At 41.6% G+C, this 20111-nt stretch overlaps 1 protein-coding gene across 1 annotated transcript in view; it reads left to right on the top strand.

Annotated features, from left to right (window-relative positions):
• Positions 1-9303: 9303 nt before the first annotated feature.
• sv2ca (synaptic vesicle glycoprotein 2Ca) overlaps positions 9304-20111 on the top strand; it is a 33189-nt gene continuing 22381 nt past the window's right edge. The window contains exons 1-2 of the mRNA XM_058070066.2: positions 9304-9453; positions 17344-18019. Coding sequence (XP_057926049.2) covers positions 17422-18019 — 598 coding nt within the window. The 5' untranslated portion in view covers positions 9304-9453; positions 17344-17421. The remainder of the gene's footprint in view (positions 9454-17343; positions 18020-20111) is intronic.

Below are 20111 nucleotides of genomic sequence, written 5' to 3'. Positions count from 1 at the left end.
GAGCAAATGCGCTAGATGAAAGAGTGTTTCGTTACTCCATTTCCACTTCCGTAGTACGCCCTGCACGGGTTTGACCGCCATGATGGTAAGCAGAAGCCATTTCGGAAACCACGCGACTGTGATACGTAATGAACTGAGTGTACGTGTGATGACGCAATTGGAATAATCTCACTATACAGTGTAGTGGTGATGGAAAATGTAATGTAACTTTTTCTTAAACTTTGGTTCACGGTTCATTCCAACTATGTTTGACATGCTTTCCTTTGTTAATATTTAACTATGATCAATTGACTTTCTTGTGACAGACAAGTGTGAGCTTGGTGATGTGTTAATGTTGATGCCCTTATATGAATCAATATGAAGAGGATGGCTTATGACAGGTCCTCATTTTTCACTTATGACAAGTTCTGTTCATTCTATTTACGACCACGCTCCAAATATGAACACATACTCATTGATTGCATCAGAAATTGTGGTTTATGAACATTAATAAAACTAAAAACACCCTGCATGACGGCCTTAAATTGAATCAACACCTGCTACCTGCTGTTGTCGTGTATAAATTACATGACATTTCTCAGAAATTGTACTGGCGTCTTTGTAAAACCGTGTATTTAGAACTGCAAGGTGGAAGATTAGTGGCAAAGGTCACAATTTAAAAAAATGTTTGACACACTTAAATGTTTGAGATCCTCAAACAAATGTAAATATTAGTTAATGACAACACAACTGAACACAAATTGCAGTTTTTAAATGAAACTGGAGGGTTTTCCAGCATGAAGTGCCTTTTTAAGGTCATGCTGCAGCATGTCAATAGGATTCAGTTCAGGACTTTGACGAGGCCACTCCAAAGTCTTCATTTAGTTTTTCTTCAGCCATTCAGAGGTGGACTTTCTATTGTGTTTTGAATCATTGTCCTGCTGCAGAACACAATTTGGTTTCAGCTAGAAGTCACCATGATGGCCAGACATTCTCCTTCAGGATTTTTTGGTAGGCAGCAGAATTCATGGTTCCATTTATCACAGCAAGTCATTCAGGTCCTGAAGCCACAAAACAGCCCCAGACCATCACACTACCACCACCATATTTTACACCAGATATAATGGGACACACACCTTCCGAAAAGTTCAACTTTTGTCTCATTTGACCGTCGAGTATTTTCCCAGCGTTTGCATCTTTCGGAAATAAGAGATGCGGCAGGATGAGTTGTGGTTGCTCACAATGCCCTGAGTATCCAACACTTCCTGCAGGCCGAGAAGCACATCACCGTGCTGAAGCAACCTCCCTACCAGCCCAACAAGGCTCTGTGCGATTTTATTTTCACTTTACCAAGGTCAAGTTGGTCATCAAGGGGATCCCTTTTGAAGACATGGATAACATCAGGATGGCCTTGACAACGAGGCTGCAAAGGATTCTTCCAGAATCCTTCCAGGAATTGCAGAAAGGCATTGCAGAGAAGGCTGGGAAAGTGCATCAGCCTACAGGGGGATTGCTTTGAGGGGGAAAATAGCTTTTTTGTGACACCAGTCCTGGAACTTCTGACATGCATCGTTTATACAAAAACTATACTTTTTTTTTTATATGTAATTGTTTTCAAATGTAAGTTTGGATCACAAATGATTCATTTCGGAAGTTTAACCTTTATGATCAGCATTGACATTGATCAAAGTTATTGAAAATATTGTTAGGATAATTATTGAAGAGTGCAGGTTTGTCCTTTAATGGTAACAAAATATTGAGATTACATGATGTAAAAAATAATGTTTGTTATGACTACAGGTGGACATCAGGTTACGTACGAGTTCTGTTCTTGGATTGTGATGTAAGTCAAGTTTTAGTGTGAGTCGCAACTTACACCTAAATTAGGACATATACAATAGTAAAAGATTTAATATAATAATTAAATAAGACAGTAATAAAAAGAGAACAAATCCTTACTTTTATCTCAGTGGTTGGGTTGCATGCCTTTCTACCGTCTTCAAATATTGTCCCAAGCTAGTCAGGAATGATAACCTCTCCTCTCAGATCACCTTGTAAGTGCACCGGATCCATGACCCCTCTGAATTAGCGTTCAGTATTTGTCCATAATGATGGTCACAAGGCAAAGCAAGTTTATTTATAGAGTACAGTTCATACACAAGGTAATTCAAAGTGCGTTACAGAAAAGAAGGGTAAAATCACTTCATAAAATCAGTATGATTATCATCCTTATGGGAGAGCATATGTAACCATAACATGTTGTAATGTGGAACACCATAAACCATGAACGCTTTCTTTCCTTTCTTTTCCTCATTAAAAGAATGCACTGAGGCGTGTCTGTGGAGATGCAATTTACTTCACACTCTTCTTGCTTAGCTTGCTCAGTCTGTTCCAGGACAATAACAATAATATATACAGTAGATAGCACTGCACATTTCAGAAGTCCAGCCAGGTTTGTGTGCAGCTCTTCCAGTCCCACCGGGAGGACACCAAGACGTTCCCAGGCAGGCCAGATGTGAGACATAATCCCTCCAATGCATCTTAAATCTGCCCCAGGGCCTCCTCCCAATTGGGCATTCCTGGTACACCTCATAAGCAGGTATCCAGGAGGCATTTGGACTAGATGCCCGAGCCACCTCTGCTGGCTCCTCTCGAGCTCCTCCTGATCTGACATGAAATCTGGGAATTAAAACTGTTTAAAAGTATTATTAAAACAGTAACAGTAAAACATTTGAATGCCGTCACTCCCAGCTCTGCATATATAACATCTATTATGTGGGACAAGTGCAGCGTTACAATGTTGTAGTAAATGTACAAAGTGGATAAAATGCACAATAGTGTAGAGATGCATGGACAAACCAGCTTATGAATATTAAAGCTACAGACATAATCTAGAATAGGGTTTACGAAAGGCACTTTAAAAGAGGAAAATCCAGCATAAGGCTATATTTTGCACATCTCACTTGACACTGAGATTATTTAAAATTGTGGCGTAATAGCATAACATGACTTTTCTAGGTCCCTTATTTAGTAGGCCTATGTTCAACAGCTCAGTAGGATGCAAGACTATGTTTGTCAAGTTCCTGTCAGATATACGTACAATATGAAAAAGCAGATGCCAACTTACACAGTTTCATCAGTCATAATGATCAATACATTTTTTCTTTCCAATGACACAATAATGGACTCTCACTGCAATCAATATTGCCAAAACTCATCTTATAGCATCCTGCTGTTTTTCAGATTACATTTCATTACAGTTTGATGGAGAACAACTTCCCCTTGAGGCTACTCTAATCCATCACATCTCTCACTTGTCTTTGAGTGTTATTTTTAGGAATCTTTTTGGGCTCCAGCATTATTTTCCATGAGAAGCTTGCATTGCTACAAACACGTCGATCATTTTAAAAACGTCATGGTTGCCTTGTATCAGCAAATGGAGGCAATAAGATTGAACAGGTGAGTCTGAGCTGGCAACTGGACTGTCTTTACAGTCATTTCCTGACTACATGGCATCACCTCCATTTTAGATACTTTGTCAGATACTTTGTACATACATTTCATCCAGATACTCGGAAATAAGTCAACCTAAGAATAGGTAATAGTAACACAATTAAACCTGTGATAATACCAATAAAAAGCAAAGATTGTTTCTTGACATGAATATATTCCTCCCTCCATCGTGGTTTGAACATCACACCCTCACAGACCCCAAGATACTTGAGGGAGCACTCCACCTTTTTCTGACTGAGAACCATGGCCTCGGATTTTGATGATTTGAGTCTCATCCCAGAAGCTTCACACTCAGATGTAAACCGTTCCAGTAAATAGTAAAAGGTCACAGCCCGAAGAGGCTATCAGGACCACATTGTCCGCAAAGAACAGAGATGAGATCTGTAGGCCCCCAAACTGGACTCCCTCTGTGCCTTGGCTTGGGCTTGAAATTTGGTCCATGAAAATGATCAAGATAATCGGTGACAAAGAGCAGCATTGGTAGAGGTCAAAGTTCACCAGAAACAGACTCAAATTACTGCTGGCAATGCTAACCAAGCTCCTGCTCCGGTTGTACAAGGACCAAATGGCACACAGTAACTCCCGGAACACTCCCCACAGGATGCCGTGAGGGAGTGTGTTTCGTGACCGGGACGAAAACCACATAGCACCTCTTATTGCCGAGATTTGACAGTTGTACCCTTCTCTCCAGCACCCTGGAATAGACTTTCCCAAGGAGTCGGAGGAGTGTGATCCCCTTAGAGTTGGAACATACCCTCCAGTAAGGTACTGTTCTGGACTTCCATGCAATGTTGAAGTGTCAGCCAAGACAGTACCTCAATTTACAGATGTACATACCTGTATTAAAAATGAAAAATATGCATTAAGAAATATCTGTGAAAGAGCCAGTACACAAAAAGTGAACAGTGATGGAATGAGGGAACACAAAAACCAAGGCAGTACCTGAAGATCAATACCAAATTGTTGATGAAAAATTGAGTCTAGGAAAAATAAGGTTTGACTCTATTCTTGGACAGCTATTTGTAAACATAAATAAAGAGTCAAAGTTGCATTTAGACAAAGTGTTTTTTAATGTGATGGAAGTTGTTGCTATGGTATTTTTGCATCGTTTCATTGGCTCTGTTCCTCATAAAAAAATATGTCACTCAATTTTCTAGAAAAACAGCCACCATGTGCCAATTTAATTCCATTAGCAAGGAGTAAAACCTGGATTACAAAAAAGACTGACCTTCAGTTGGTTGCGCTATGTGTCCAGTGTGTTCTATATCCTACTACTTTCCTCCTTTAAGATGAACAGACAGATATTCAAGACTTTGCTATTAGATGCATCCTGTTATTTGTGCATCTGCTCTTCTCTAGCAGGCGCATAAACATCAACACAAACAGAAACAATACAAACAAAGATGGGATTTCTTTCTTTTTTTCATGCCACGATATCAATGATGCGAGTCAATAGAATGTACAATAACGAACAAAAATGTGTTGCAGAGAATGCTGAATCAGACACGTCAGGTTCGTCATCCGAGAATGCCTTCATGTCAATATCTTAATTAAATCCTGCAGGGGCATGGGGGGTGTTGAGAGAGGGAGAGACTGCACTCTAAAAAGCAATACGGGAAGAGAGCCAGGGAGATCATTACCAATCAGCCCGCTTGGTTTTTACATCCCTGTGCACTGCTCCATGACAGTTAAAGCACTAAAGCTGGAATGAGAGAAGCAGATGGAGCCAAGGGAGTAAGGGTACTGATGGACACTTTACCATGTGGGTATCAAAGGGGAAGCAGAAGAGGGTTACAAACTCTTCATATACATAAGGAAGAGACTTGATTGCGCTTCATCCATGTTGTGCAGCTAAATCCCGTTTGACAACTGATCCGGTGATGGGGTCAGAGTTAGGAAAGGCTTGTATCCTGCCTCTGACAGGAAGGCTTAGAGAATTCCATTTATTATTCCCATTGAATTGTGACTGAGGTGCTCTCACTCTGTAAAGAGACGCCAGATTGGCTGGTTCTTAATGGAAACTGGTATTTTTGCTTTTGCAATGAAACTAGTGAATAAAGGCACCTTGGTTCTTCATCATAATTACATACAGTAAAGAATTTACTTTATAATGCACAAACATATGTCACAGAATTGTGTCAAACTAAAAATCCAATGACTGTACATTTGTGCGTTTTCAAGAGACCCTATTATATAGTGTAAAGATATAGTGTATAATGTAAAGGATTACCAACCCTACACAAGACATAGTTCAACAAAGACGGTTTAGAACAGGGGTCTCAAACACGCGGCCCGCGGGCCAAATGTGGCCCGCAGGACACTAGTTTGAGGCCCCCGCCTTGATAGGAAGGTTTAATGTTAGTGCGGCCCACGCAAGTTTGATATGGATGCTGTATGGTATCATGTACCCAGAAAAAAATATTACATTTGCTTAATGTTCATGTTAAAGGTTAAATAACTGTTAATAGTTATCCTCCCTATCTGTGTGGAAGTGGTAAGTTTTTGGCTATTTAAGTTTAAAGGAAATAATTTGAAGGCTACCGTTTAGGTCGCTAGCTCTCTAGTTTGCGAGTTAGCATGTGTCTCAAGACCCTGTAGTTGCGCAATATGTTGTAAATAAAAAAAAGAGTATAAATGTGACTATAGTCGTGTTTTGTCATGTCTACAGGGATCTAATAATGCTTTGTTAATTTTAATCTGAAAAAAATAATTTGTCTACCCACCTATATGTGTTTTTTATTATTTGCCGTTTTATTATTATTATTATTATATTTATTTATTACTGATTGATTGATTTTCTTTATTCTTGATTTGTTTATTTATTTTCATCTTATTTTGTGCAGAAAAATAAAAATTCAGATATTTGAGAACAGTGGAATGTTTTATCAGAGCTTTTATTGTAGAAAATCGAAACTAAAGCACTGAAAAAGTTTGTATATTTTTCTGTTTTTAATAAATGCGTTTTTTTTTTTTTGGAAAACCTGATGCGGCCCAGCCTTGCCCAGACCCTAGCTCCAGTGGCCCCCAGGTACATTGAGTTTGAGACCCTAGTTTAGAAAGAGCACATTTGGAAACCAATAAGAAAATGCAATGGTTAATAAACACAACTACTGTGACATTTTGTGAGTTTCACACGCTATACATTTGTGCCTGAATAGTGTGGCACTGAGGATAATCCCTGGCGCTCTGAGGGGTGTGGAGTGTTTCTGTTGACTGACAGGAAAGGAAACCTCTATTCCCACGGATTACGTCAATTTCAATGCAATGATTCATCTTTTTTCAAAGACTTTAGTAAGGTATTCCTTTTCTTCACTAATGTTTCATGGATTGTTTAGTCATTTCCTTCGGTTTTTCAGGCTATTGGGGTGATTTTGTGCTCTCTAGCTGTTAAACATAATTGACTAAATGGAAATTAGCTTTAAGAACTGAACTTTAGATATGACTCTGGCCTTTCTGTACAACGCTTTTGATAGTGGTTAGATTTACTGTAACGTTGCTGTCTCACCTTTCTAAAGAACCCTTTCAATCTCCCCTCAGGAAAAGAAATGCACCAAGGCCTGTATATTGAAATGCAGTTCATTTAACATTCTTCTCTCTTAGCCTGTTCAATCTGTTCCAGAACAATAATCACAGCCCATTCTGCTTTCTTCCCCCTGGTATTTTAGCTTAGGCAGACTGGTAGATGAGTTGATTTTGAAAATGTATTTTTCATTTATATAGTACGTTTGGATGTGTCACCTTAGAGATGCAGGGATTTCTGCTCACACTTTAGGCAACAGAAATGTTCATTATTATCCCTCTCATTACAGAGTATGTACATCCACACACTGTGAAGAGCGGGCAGCAAAAAAAAGAAGGAAAGAACTGAAGGGGTGAGTCTGAGCTTTCTATCTCCACAAGACAAAAACAATTACCATCAGTGTCTGTATCCATTTGTTCTAATGTGGATGAAGATAAGCAGTCGACAGTTCTTCCAGTCAACCTCCACCTCATTTGGTTTCTTAAAGAAGAAAGCCAGTGCTGCAGCTACCACCTACTTTTAATATATCAGACACTATGCATATAGGAATTGTATGAATTCAGATTTTAGAAAAGGCCACACATTCAGGCTTCCAGCAGTATGGGATTCTACCACATTTGTAATGAACTCAGTTCCTCATACTCGGCATACATGGAAATGTGAAAATGATCAGACGCTATTTTTAAAAGATATTTTTACTTATGTGTGTATGCTTATTTGATAAAGGATAGAGGACTAAGTGGAGGGCGGGGAAATTTCCCACATGTGCAGTGGATTGTGAGATATGCGTACGTGAGGCTCCTTCTACTGTCCTGTACATTAAGCTAAGTGCTCCTCAGCTCTCCAGCAGTATTACAAAAGTAAATGGAGTCTCATGGCTTGAGGGGTGGGGGGGATGTCGTCCAACTGTGACTCAAAAGCAAGAGAATGTCCCGATCCCTGGGTCATTGCATCTGTGAGTCATCAAATTCATAGGAGAAAAAAAGCCTTTCTGTGTTTTTGTACCATGTGCATCATTTTGTCTTTTGTATGTAATGTTCATGATCCTCTCCAGCATACATAATACGATGTTTCAATTTCAGTATTCAGTATTGTACAACCTGAGGTTATTCTTGTGGGGATATGAGTAAATAAAGTAAAATGTTGTCCTTTCGTCAGTGGTGTTATCTACAGCATGAAAAAAATGAGTTAAAGTAATTGAAATAGACACAATGTGTGAACCATGTGCAATCAAGCTGATGGGGTCTGTGGCTGTCATTGTGACGGTGCAGACGATTTATCTTCCTGGAGAAGAAGGCACCGTACTTTAATAAGCTGGCTAGCTGTACTGGTAGACTACTAATATCATGTGACAGCCTTGTGTATATTGTGACAGCAGGATGTTGGGAATCATCCCAAATGGAAGTGATCCATTAGTTTTTCACTGCTGTGCTGGCACAAAAGGGCTATTCAGGGAGCTGTGCATCTCCAAATTGTCACATCAGGAAGTTGTCACATGGGAGCTCCTTTTAATTAATACAAATTCTCCCCTTGCATATGAAGGTTCTGTTCTTTGAACACTTACTGTGTGGTCAGCATGAGATCACATGCGACAGGGAAAGGATCCTTCAACTAATTATTAGAGTTGAAAACATTAATATCAATTATTAATGTCATTTCCGGGAGGCACAGCGGTCTAGTGGTTAGCGCGCAGACCTCACAGCTAGGAGAACCAGGGTTCGATTCCACCCTCGGCCATCTTTGTGTGAAGTTTGCATGTTCTCCCCGTGCATGCGTGGGTTTTCTCCGGGTACTCCGGTTTCCTCCCACATTCCAAAAACATGCTAGATTAATTGCCGACTCCAAATTGTCCATAGGTATGAATGTGAGTGTGAATGGTTGTTTGTCTATATGTGCCCTGTGATTGGCTGGCGACCAGTCCAGGGTGTACCCTGCCTCTCGCCCGAAGACAGCTGGGATAGGCTCCAGCACCCCCGCGACCCTTGTGAGGAAAAAGCGGTAGAGAATGAATGAATGTCATTTCCACTGACATCCAAAATGTACAAGCTTGCCTATAAAAAGCAACAACTTGCCAGTTCTAGCCAGTTTGTATTAGACCTATTTTTGTTTAGCACGTCATCTAGCCACCTAAGTAGATTGTTCCATCAGACGGGATTACCCGCATCACTCAATGAAATACAATTATTGATTACGCCGCTTCCCTCCCCGCATCCCTCCCCACATTCCTCCCTCCCACTACGCTCCATCCCTCTCCCGCCACCTCCTCTTCTGAAGTGCTGCAGCGAGAGAGCACTGCGTCGGGTAGGGGGGAAAAAAAACACGCTGCGCTCTTCAGTTAGGTCGGGTTCACTTCTATTGTGAAAAAAACACCTAGAAGATTTGTACAACCGACAGCTATGGGCTTTTACAAGCTCCATCTACTTTTGTCTCCTTAAATGAAGGTAAGCCTTTTTTCTGCAACAATTCAAGTTGGGAAATCCATTTTCATCTATTCAGTGTTTTATATTTTTCAGATGAACGATCAAAGTAAAAAAAAACATTTGTTTTGAAAAAAAAAATTGTACTTAAGTATACAAAAGAATGTTTTGTGTCTGAAAAATAGAGGGAGGGAATATTGATGTGTTTGTGGACATTTGTAAAAAGTTATGCAGTGTGGCTCCTGGCATCATTTACTGGAGGTAGCTGCTGTTAAGGACTAATATATGAATTGTCTTTCTTGCAATTAGTTCAATTCATCTGTCCAATTCATGGCGATTTTGCAAATTGCTTGTGTGGTCTAAAGTTTTACAAGTTTTATGGTTTAACAGTCTTGAGGTTGTTACAGTTTACAGTTTATGTGTTTGTTTCTTGGCTTTTAGTTTGATTAAGATACTTGCTCTTGATATGGGCTTGTTGGTTTTGGACTGAGAGGCTGTAGTGCAATGCAGCCACCTGCCCTGAGGCACTGGGAGCACTCAAAAAGCCAAAAAGAGGAGAGGATGCAGGAGCAGGCAACTGACTCACCCGTGCATAGCACCTCGAGAGGCAATAAGCGATTGACAGGCACAACCACTGAACTGGAAATCTGTAGCAAAACGCTTTGTGAGCAATATGAAGGCTGCTACATCGTAGACGTCCTGTTGCATCTGTATTCATTTTCTCTGGAGGCGGGAAGTATTTTTTTAGTTAGTTTCACAGAATCATGCAAAAGATTATAGATTGGTAATGATAAAGGTTTAATTCATCTTGAACATGAACACAATTTACACTGCAACACTTTACATTTCCGTTTCACATCAGTTGCAATACATTTGTTCACCTCCTGTATTCAAATGTATTTCTTGCCTATTGTAAGTACAGAGGAAAGTGCTCTACGGCCATATAGCACAATAAAAGTCAAGGTTATGCGTACTTTAAAGAGCTGTACAACAGATTTAATGGTAGTAATAAATCGGTAATAGCGGATGACATACTTGACAGAGACACAGTTTGATAATGAGTGAGTACAGACAATGTACTCACCTGAAATGAAGAGTTAGTAGTCAATGTAAGTGTGGTTGGACATATCATCGTATGCACACAGTGGATCATGTGTCTTCTTCCTTCCTACACTGTAAACATCAACTGCTCTACTGTTTCTTCAAATAGCTCATTTTGGTGCATTGTTTGAGTTCCTTACTCAATCTGGCTTATTATTTGTTTTGAGCATAATTTTAGCTGAACGTTTACCAGATCAGCATTTGAATAGTTGTCATTTTAGGAATAAAGGGTTTGTATGGCCATAGTGAGAGATTAGATTAGGTTTTCCATTATTTCAAAATGATTATTGTTATTGATCTTGTTAGTATTATTACTGTATTATTTATGCCTAAATAATATTTCTAATATATGTACCTAAAAAAATTGTCTTTATATAATAAACTGAACATACACAAAGTATTCCTCATTGAAGCCATAAGCCTAGTATGAATGATAATACACGTAATATGGAAGTGGCAGTGTATGAGTGCTTTGCACACACTATAAACCTTGCAATCCTGCCTGCACTCGACATTCCAAGCATCTCTCGTTTTCTGCTTTTTTTCATCAGAGTTCAACAGCTGCTTCAATGTTAATGTCCAAGTAGAAGCTGTAGTAATTACTACTTTTGACCAAAACACAATCGCTGCCTAAGACTTACATGATAATGTGATACTATTTTGGAAATTCACTATTTCCTCGTTTTGCACTCTAAGCATCATGGGAACTGGGGTTCTACTTCAATCTGTTTTACATGTGCCTTTACATAACTATACATCAACATTAATTATTAATACTAGCTAGTAGCTACAACTGCCGTTATTAGTTTTACTTTTTGTTTCAATTTGTGGAAAGAAGTCCAATGCTTTGGTCATGCATAGTTATAAATATTTTACAATGTAACCGCCTTGTTTTGGGACTTAGTTAATGAAAAGTCTGTTTATCCAGTCTTACATTTTTTCATTGTTGTTTTCTTAAAAGTAGTATTAAACTATTGTCTTGTCTCAAACATGTACTTTAATTAGAGTAATGATTCTCTATTTGCCATGTGAGTCACGATGTAACCAGCTCAAAATCAAATGGTATGGTCCTATCATCTTATTATGAACTAGGAAGTTTTCATTGCTAATACTGATTTTTTTTTTGCCATTCGAACTCTGGATCTCCTGATGGTGAGGCTGACATGTCTTCTGGTAAAATATCGTCTTCCAAAACATTAGGCATCATGGATCAAGCTCAAAGCGACTTGTTATGCACTTCACTCACCATGATAGTAAACTAACCGACAGTGCAAGATGCACTGAAGCAGAAACAAAAGCGTGAAAAAAGGTGGTATCTGTCCATTATCTTGACAAACAACCAAACATAGATTCACCAGATGTTTCATTATTTTGTTGAGATCATGGCTAATGACCCTTGTCGTCAAATGGCCTGAAGACTTCTTGCACTTGTCTGAGAGAGAAATTGAAAGACCATGCATACCACAATATCTAAACATTAGGGGTGCAATGAAATTCACTCTTTGGTTCTGTTCGATACATTTACATACATGACCTTGCTTTTTTAATTAGAATTTCATTGAAATTGCCAACATTTTTCTTCCCTTAAAAGTACAGTTCTGCTGTATGGGTTCTGGGTTCACACTGAATCCGTCTGGAAACATTTTACAAGATTGAAATCCCTGCGTTATGGCGCCCCCAATCCATTTGGGGTCTATCTTTTTTTCGGACGCCACAGCCAGAGCATTCTCTGCTTATTTAATATTGCAAGCCAAGATGCCTTGTAGTGAAATGCATTTCAAAATAAAATCAGTCCAAAAACACTGCATTACATATTTTTAATGCCTGTACACTGGCATTATTTCGGAAATGTGAACATGACATCGTTACCGGTAACGCAGGGTGTGAAGCAGGCCATCACATTACATATTCAACAACGGATGACAAAGAAATCTACGGCACTACGGTTGTGCGGGCAAATACGGCGTGCTATCGCGTGAACATCTGCTCTCGTGAGCGAGATTTCCGCAGTGGAAACTCTCCGCAGTGCCGACCAGAGTCAGTGTGAGTGGCAACATATGCAAGTTCACCTGACAGTCAATAATTTGTCAACACTTACAGTATACACAGACTACTCTGAAACATATGTAAGTTAAAATTCTATAGTATTTGTCCCTTGAGATAATGCACTGTAATTAAAATGGTTTCCTGTACATCTAAAATACATAGTATCAGCAGGGAGGCCTGTGGTCATGGGGTTTACCATGGTGATCTTTAACAATCGAAAACTACATGGTTGTTGATGACCACAATGTATCCCATGGGTATTTGTACCAATTAAAGAAAGTGGCTGAACACAGTAATCATCCAATAATAAGGTTATTATCTCAACAATTTTGCTTTGCTTCCCAAGAAGGGGCGATACACTCATCTTATGAGACTACACATGGTATTGCGTTCACATGAACAAGATGAGGCAATATTTTATTTAACATTACTTGTGTACACAACCTCCGTCAGTAATGCCATCAGTGCTTGATGAAATCTCCTAATGGAAGACATCTCAGGCTGGTTGAGCCTTCCCGTTGAGGCCACCATTTCTCCATTTTGATGAGATTACTTGCAGCGCTGCCCACTTAGAGATGGAACCTGCTTCTTCCTGATACTAATGGAGCAAACCAGCCTCCACACGTATGTACTGGTGACTGTCTTACAAAGGGCAGAACCTGCATTTGAGATTCTCAATGGGAAGTGTACAAAAGTGGGGGAATGTAGTGCTGTGTTTAAAATGAAGCTTAAAACGTCATTGCATCAGTTGAAAATAAATGATTTGACTGGCACGGAGAAAGAAGCAAGCAACAAGGACATACTTCTTTGAATGGTCTTTTTTTATTACATTGGTTAATGGCAATGTCTAGTCTTGACGACTGCGCTACCAAGAACAGCATCATTGATTTTTACTTATGGTCTTTTTTTTTCTTTTTGAATCAATCAGCCTTCCATTTTAGGACCACAATGGATCACAAAAGCAAAGATACGTTCCACTGTGTAACAACAATGCAGGAAGCACATGAGAGACACAACATACAGGTCTTAAGATGCACTTAAGATTTCCTCAATATTTTTAATCACTAAAAATTAAACACCAAATATTAGCCGGCGACAAAGCCCAAAGCCCGTAGGAAGAATATTGGGACTATTTTATGCGTGCACACAGGAAAACTTTGCAAGCAGCCAGCTCGCAAAGGTAAGGCAGTAAGGAGTGAATACGTGGCCAGTTTAAAAGTAAATTGTGTACATTGGCCGACCACGGCAGGGGCTCCTCCCGCAGCAGGCAATATGCTCCTCCAGTTGAACTGTGGTCTCTCCACCTCCCCACCCAACATTAATGCCCCTTGCCTGGCCACGGTGGCCAGCTTCTTTTGGCTAACACTGTGCTTCTCCTACATAGTGCATCTGACATTAATGCCCCTTGCCTGGCCACTGTGAGTGGCTTCTCCTGCTGTACAGCCATAGGTGCCGGAGGAAGATAGTAAATTCACGATATGGATGCCCACACACGTACGGCCCCTGTGAGTGAAGTTAAGATAAGAACTTCGATCCCACAGCATATTAATTCACATTACATCAACTATAGAGCACAAAATAGTGCCAAAACTAAAAATAAATTAAGTATTTATTAAAGACTTACATACAGAATTGCACACATCGGTATCGGTAATGGTTGATATCGAAATCGGAAATTGAGAGTTGGCCAGTATCGGACTTCCCTAATTCATTTGACCCTTCAAGTGTGTCCACTGTGCATACTATTTTTTTGTGTATTTTTTTTACACTCAGCTCTGAGCTAGTGAATACATTGTACAATGTTGTGCGCCTAGCCCCGCCCCGCTCACTTGCTTACCATCATGGCAAACTTTCTGCTCCATTGAGAACTAAACACTCTTACATGCGTTTGCGGCTAAGCGTGCTGTACTAATTCCTAAGAACATGATAAACAATAAACATCAATGGAAATAAAATGTCTATCTAATGAGAAGGGAGAGCATGAAATAGGACAAAACTGTCCTTCAGCTGTCTTGTTTGCAAGTGTTGTTACTTTGATTGTGATTGCGCCTGTTACTGTGTGCACAGTCAGCGGGGATGGCTCTTCAGCTCTGGTCAGGTGGTCCTCTGTGAGCCTTGGTGTCTTCTGAGCTTCATCACGCCTGACAGCACACCTCACCATGCACTCCATTGATTTTCTGACAGGCAGACACCACCAGGAGCTGTGTGATCATGCTTGTCAATGTGCATAGACTCAAGGGAAAAAAGACCAGTTTGCTTAAGAACAACATGGCCTGATCCTTAAGCAATGTATGGGGTAGTAGTCACACACCTGAACGCTGACACATCCCCTGCTGTTTGTTGAGTGACTAATAGTTAAAACTAGTCGGTTTGTGAGATGAGCTGCCATGTACTGCATCCTTAGGATGTACAACACTATTTTCAATTCATTCAGAAACTAAACAAAAGGGGGGAATTTAACAATATTTGTATGACTTTTCATACTGGACTGGACTGGGTGTGCCGCATTTATTTTGTCCTGAAGCATGTGGGAGGAGTTTGGTGAGGCCACAGACTATGAGTTTTGGTCAGCCTAAAAGAAAGTCCTGGCTATCCATTTGCCACCTTACTGAGTTTATGCCAACTGATAGGATGGCAAGTGGCATCGGCACCCTAGCCTGGTCACCGGTCAATTGCAGCTCATCAATACTTTCATAAAATTCATTCATTTTCTACCGCTTTTTCCTCACGAGGGTCGCGGGGGGTGCTGGAGCCTATCCCAGCTGTCTTCGGGCGAGAGGCGGGGTACACCCTGGACTGGTCGCCAGCCAATCACAGGGCACATATTGACAAACAACAATTTGGATTTGCCAATTAACCTAGCATGTTTTTGGAATGTGGGAGGAAGCCGGTGTACCCGGAGAAAACCCATGCATGTACAGGGAGAACATGCAAACTCCACACAGAGATGGCCGAGGGTGGAATTGAACCCTGGTCACCCTGTGAGGTCTGCGCGCTAACCACTAGACCGCCATGCCGCCGCTTTTATAAAATAAGTGAATATTTTCTTCTCACTGATTAGCTGGTAGATCATCTGGTAATTCATAGTACGCTATGTGGGCCTCTTTTGAACACCCACTTAACTTACCAAGTATGGTTCCAAGCTCAATTATGGGCACTAAGCCAATTCCTATGACTGTCTAAGAAACCAAAACCACGGTTGCCAGTGGAGGCATTAAAGCAATTATTGGTTCTTGCATTAAAGAGTGCGCTCATAACTACAGAAGTCATCCAACGAGCCAAAGAGATTAGTGGAGTCACCTTGAATCAGCAGTGTCATTTTGTCCAGTAAAATTGCATTATGGGAGCTGGAGCTGGCCCTGTGATTTGTGTCCTCTTGACAAGGCTTCAGTGTTCATTAGAGGCTGTGCTGAACAGCTCTGAGACGCACGGAGAGGGTGCACTCTGGACAGCTCTGATCTCCTCACCCTGCTTTTTCAAACCGCTCTGATTTAGTCTTACAGCCATTTACAGCAAACAAGTGTTTTCAATCGGCAAAAAATTTGTGTGCATTTTTTGTTTTCTTCTATTTGTTTTAGTTGGCAATGTTTTACATATTGGTTCTGTATTGGACCTTTTTTTAATCCGCTTTTGTGTCTGTTCATTCCTGCTTTAAATCTCTACTTTCCAAGGCAGTGAAGTCAGTGAATGTATTTTGACTTCTGATTGGATGAGCCAGGAGAAGGCAAGAAGGAGACGGCTGTGGATATATATGTCTATGGTTGTTTGTTTTAATGAAGTGACTGTTGATCAACCACCTTATCGTCATCCTCTCAACGTCTGGGCAAAAGCTACACTATTTTATATCAAAACAAACACATCACAATCTGCAAGAAGTGTAACCTGGCAGGATTTACAACTCTGGAATGGGTAGATGACGCGTTTTGCCTCTGTACTCACAGGGTGTAATTGCTAAAAGTGGTGTCATTTCTAATTTTTAACTTTTATTTGAGTAATGGAAGAGGAATGTAGATATTATAAAATGCACTTGATGACGCAGATTGCTGCACACACCTTTTTGAGGTCTACGTTGTGGGACAACTCAGTGATATTTTCCTTGCAGTTCAGATGAAATTAAATTGAAGTTTGACATGTATGCAATAGGCCATAGCAATTTCCGGTTAAATGTGTTTTTCTGTACCATGAGACAATATGGAGTCAGCAGCCCAGACCTCTGCTGTGGGATGTAATAGTTTGAGCGTGAAATCACATTAGACTGGGCTCTCCCTCTCATTAGCACTGGTATCCCAGCTGGGAAAAGACCTCTCCACCCAGCATTGTAAAAATTAAGGCAGAGCATCTATTATAACCACTTCATAAACATTCTAATATATTGATTTTGAATAAGATATTATGTTGAAAACATTATTTATCAATGGAACGTAAGAGAACATAACACTGGACATCATTTTTTGATTTTTTTTTAATTAAGCCAGTGTATATTGTTTTTTACAATGCATGTTGTTAGTGTCCGTGTGTACATACATTAGCACAGCATGTTTAGATGTATATGTTTGTAACATAATAAATGGCAATGAACACAAAGATGTGTTCACTGTGGCTGTTATGGTTGGACTAATAAACCAACTCTCTAATGTCAGCCAATTTATTTCAGGCAATGTATAAAATATTAGCTTGGGTTATTTGGAGGGTTATTTTTTGTTGAATTTTTGGTTTGATATGTGGTTACTGCATACTCACACGTTGTGTTCCTTGATGCTGTTTCAGGCCCACTGACCTCACAATTCCAAGTGTAAAGTCGGCCCTCTTGCTTGTCTCTCTCGTATACCAACCGTTGTGGTCAGAATGGAGGACACATACAATAACAGGACTTCCCTGGTTAAAGGGGCTAAAGACATAGTCAAGGAGGCAAAGCGGCAGGCAACAAAGAAGGTCAACAAAGTGGTGGACCGTGCCACGGACGAGTATTCATCCCATCACAACTACTCACGATTCCAGGACGATGAGGTCGATGACGAGGAATTCTACAGGAATCCACCTAGGCAAGATGGAGACGGTTACCATGACAACGACGAGGGTTCCAGCGATGCCACAGAGGGCCACGACGATGAGGACGAGATATACGAGGGCGAGTACCAGGGGGTGCCCTCCACGGGAGACAGGAAGCATAAGGAGGGCCAAGTGGCCTTGGGGCAACCCATGTCAGATGCAATGAGGGACAGAAAGGAGCTGGAACAGGAGCGACAGGCTGATGAGGAGGAGCTGGCTCAGCAGTACGAGCTGATCATCCAAGAGTGCGGCCACGGGAGGTTCCAGTGGCAGCTGTTCCTGGTTCTTGGATTGGCCCTCATGTCTGATGGGGTGGAGGTGTTTGTAGTGGGCTTTGTGCTTCCAAGTGCTGAGACAGACATGTGTGTGCCCAACTCCAGCTCTGGCTGGCTAGGTAAGAAAAGTATCCTTATATGTCTATGGAGTGCATGCTTGTAGAATTGAAGTGATTGAATCAAAGTGTCATACAATTAGAATGACCCAGCATTTGGGTTTAGTCCACCTTCCACCCTATGTCAGCTGGAATAGGCTGTCATAGAATAACTGGTAAAGAAAATAGACAGATATATGTGTAAAATGGGGCGGCACGGTGAACGAGTGGTTGGCGCGCAGACCTCACAGCTAGGAGACCAGGGTTCAATTCCACCCTCGGCCATCTCTGTGTGGAGTTTGCATGTTCTCCCCGTGCATGCGTGGGTTTTCTCCGGGTACTCCGGTTTCCTCCCACATTCCAAAAACATGCTAGGTTAATTGGCGACTCCAAATTGTCCATAGGTATGAATGTGAGTGTGAATGGTTGTTTGTCTATATGTGCCCTGCGATTGGCTGGCGACCAGTCCAGGGTGTACCCCGCCTCACGCCCGAAGACAGCTGGGATAGGCTCCAGCACCCCCCGCGACCCTCGTGAGGAAAAAGCGGTAGAAAATAAATGAATGAATGTATAAAACAAACAATGCTTGTACATTGTTGCACATTTGGATGTTCATGGAAAAATGAACCCTAAAGCTTTTTACTCGATCCACTTTGGTGTTTTTGACCCCCTTTTGGAAATGTAAGTAATACTCCTCTCATTTTTGAAGTCCAAGTCACATACTGTACACACCAACACACACACACAATTTGATGGATTTGCTTTTGAACCTGCAACGCTCTGCTCTACAAGCCGCCTTATGGACTATGCCGCCGCTACCCCTTCATTTGACTAGAAAGTACGCCACTTTCATGTATTCTATGTACCATGTCACACTTCAGCCTGTATTTGTGTGTCACATCAGAGGGTAGCCAGTACTATTGTTCCGCTGTGCTCTGTGTTGAGCAGTGGTCCCAGCAGTCCTGATAGCTGGAGGTGTATAATCCATCACCATGGTGTTGTGCACAAAGACTGACTCACTCACTATGTCAGGGTACCAGAATGGCACCCAGGAAGTCTCAAGATAGTGTACGCACGCTCCCACAGTGAGACGTGACAACGCAGTGACAGCACAACATTCACAGCTCCTTTTGTCACGCGGGGACGTGGGAAGGAGGACCCAAAGGCAGAGTTGGCAGGTACTACACGAGGGTGAAGGTCGGTACACGGTAAGTCAGTCCAATAAGGCAACGGTATCCGAGAGCGGCAGGCAGGAGGGGTGGTCGAAAAGCAGGCAAGGGTCGAAAACCAGGCGAGACGATAACAAGGAGTGCTAGGACGAGACATGAATGTACAACGAACTTGCACCAGACAGGAGGCATCAGAGGCAATAAATAGCAAGAAGGTAATCAGGTGATGAGGGACACCTGAGCGCAATCAGGCAGGAGGCGGGGTCTTCAAGGTGAAGGCGGGGTAGGCGATGACAGGCATGACAGAACCCCTCCCTCAATGGCCGGCTCCTGACGGCCCAGGAACCTCAGGGTGAGCTAAATGAAAGTCTTCGATGAGGGAGGGATCCAAAATGAACCGGGAGGGTACCCATTGGCGTTCCTCAGGTCCATACCCCTCCCAGTCGACGAGATACTGCCAACCTCGGCCCCGTCGTCGGGAAGCCAGCAGTCTCCTGACTGTGTAAACAGGACCTCCATCAATGATTCGGGCGGGCGGCGGGTGGCTGGCTGGTGGGACCAGGGTGCTGGTTTTTGCAGGCTTGATCTGACTTACATGAAAGGATGGGTGGGTTCGCATGGACCTAGGTAGTTTTAGACGAACGGAGACAGGATTAATCACTTTGGAGATTGGAAATGGGCCAACGAACCTGGGGGCCAGCTTCTTCGACTCCACTCTCAGAGGAAGGGTCTTGGAGGATAACCAAACTCTTTGGCCCACCGTATAGGCAGGAGCAGGAATTCTTTTACGATCCGCCGCCACCTTGTAGATATCCGACTGTCTTTGAAGGTTGTTGCGAGCCCTCTGCCAAACTCTCTTGATGCGCCCCACCAAGGCCAAGGCGGAGGGCACAACTGAATCCTTGACGAGCGAGGGGAACAAGGAGGGTTGGTGACCAAATACCACG

The sequence above is a fragment of the Doryrhamphus excisus genome, linkage group LG3, assembly GCF_037039965.1.
Source record: "Doryrhamphus excisus strain RoL-2023G ecotype Guam linkage group LG3, RoL_Dexc_Guam_v1.1, whole genome shotgun sequence".
NCBI classification, from domain to species: Eukaryota; Metazoa; Chordata; class Actinopteri; order Syngnathiformes; family Syngnathidae; genus Doryrhamphus; species Doryrhamphus excisus.
Note: the sequence above shows the minus strand (reverse complement) of the source record. Positions and strands in the feature narration are given on the sequence as shown.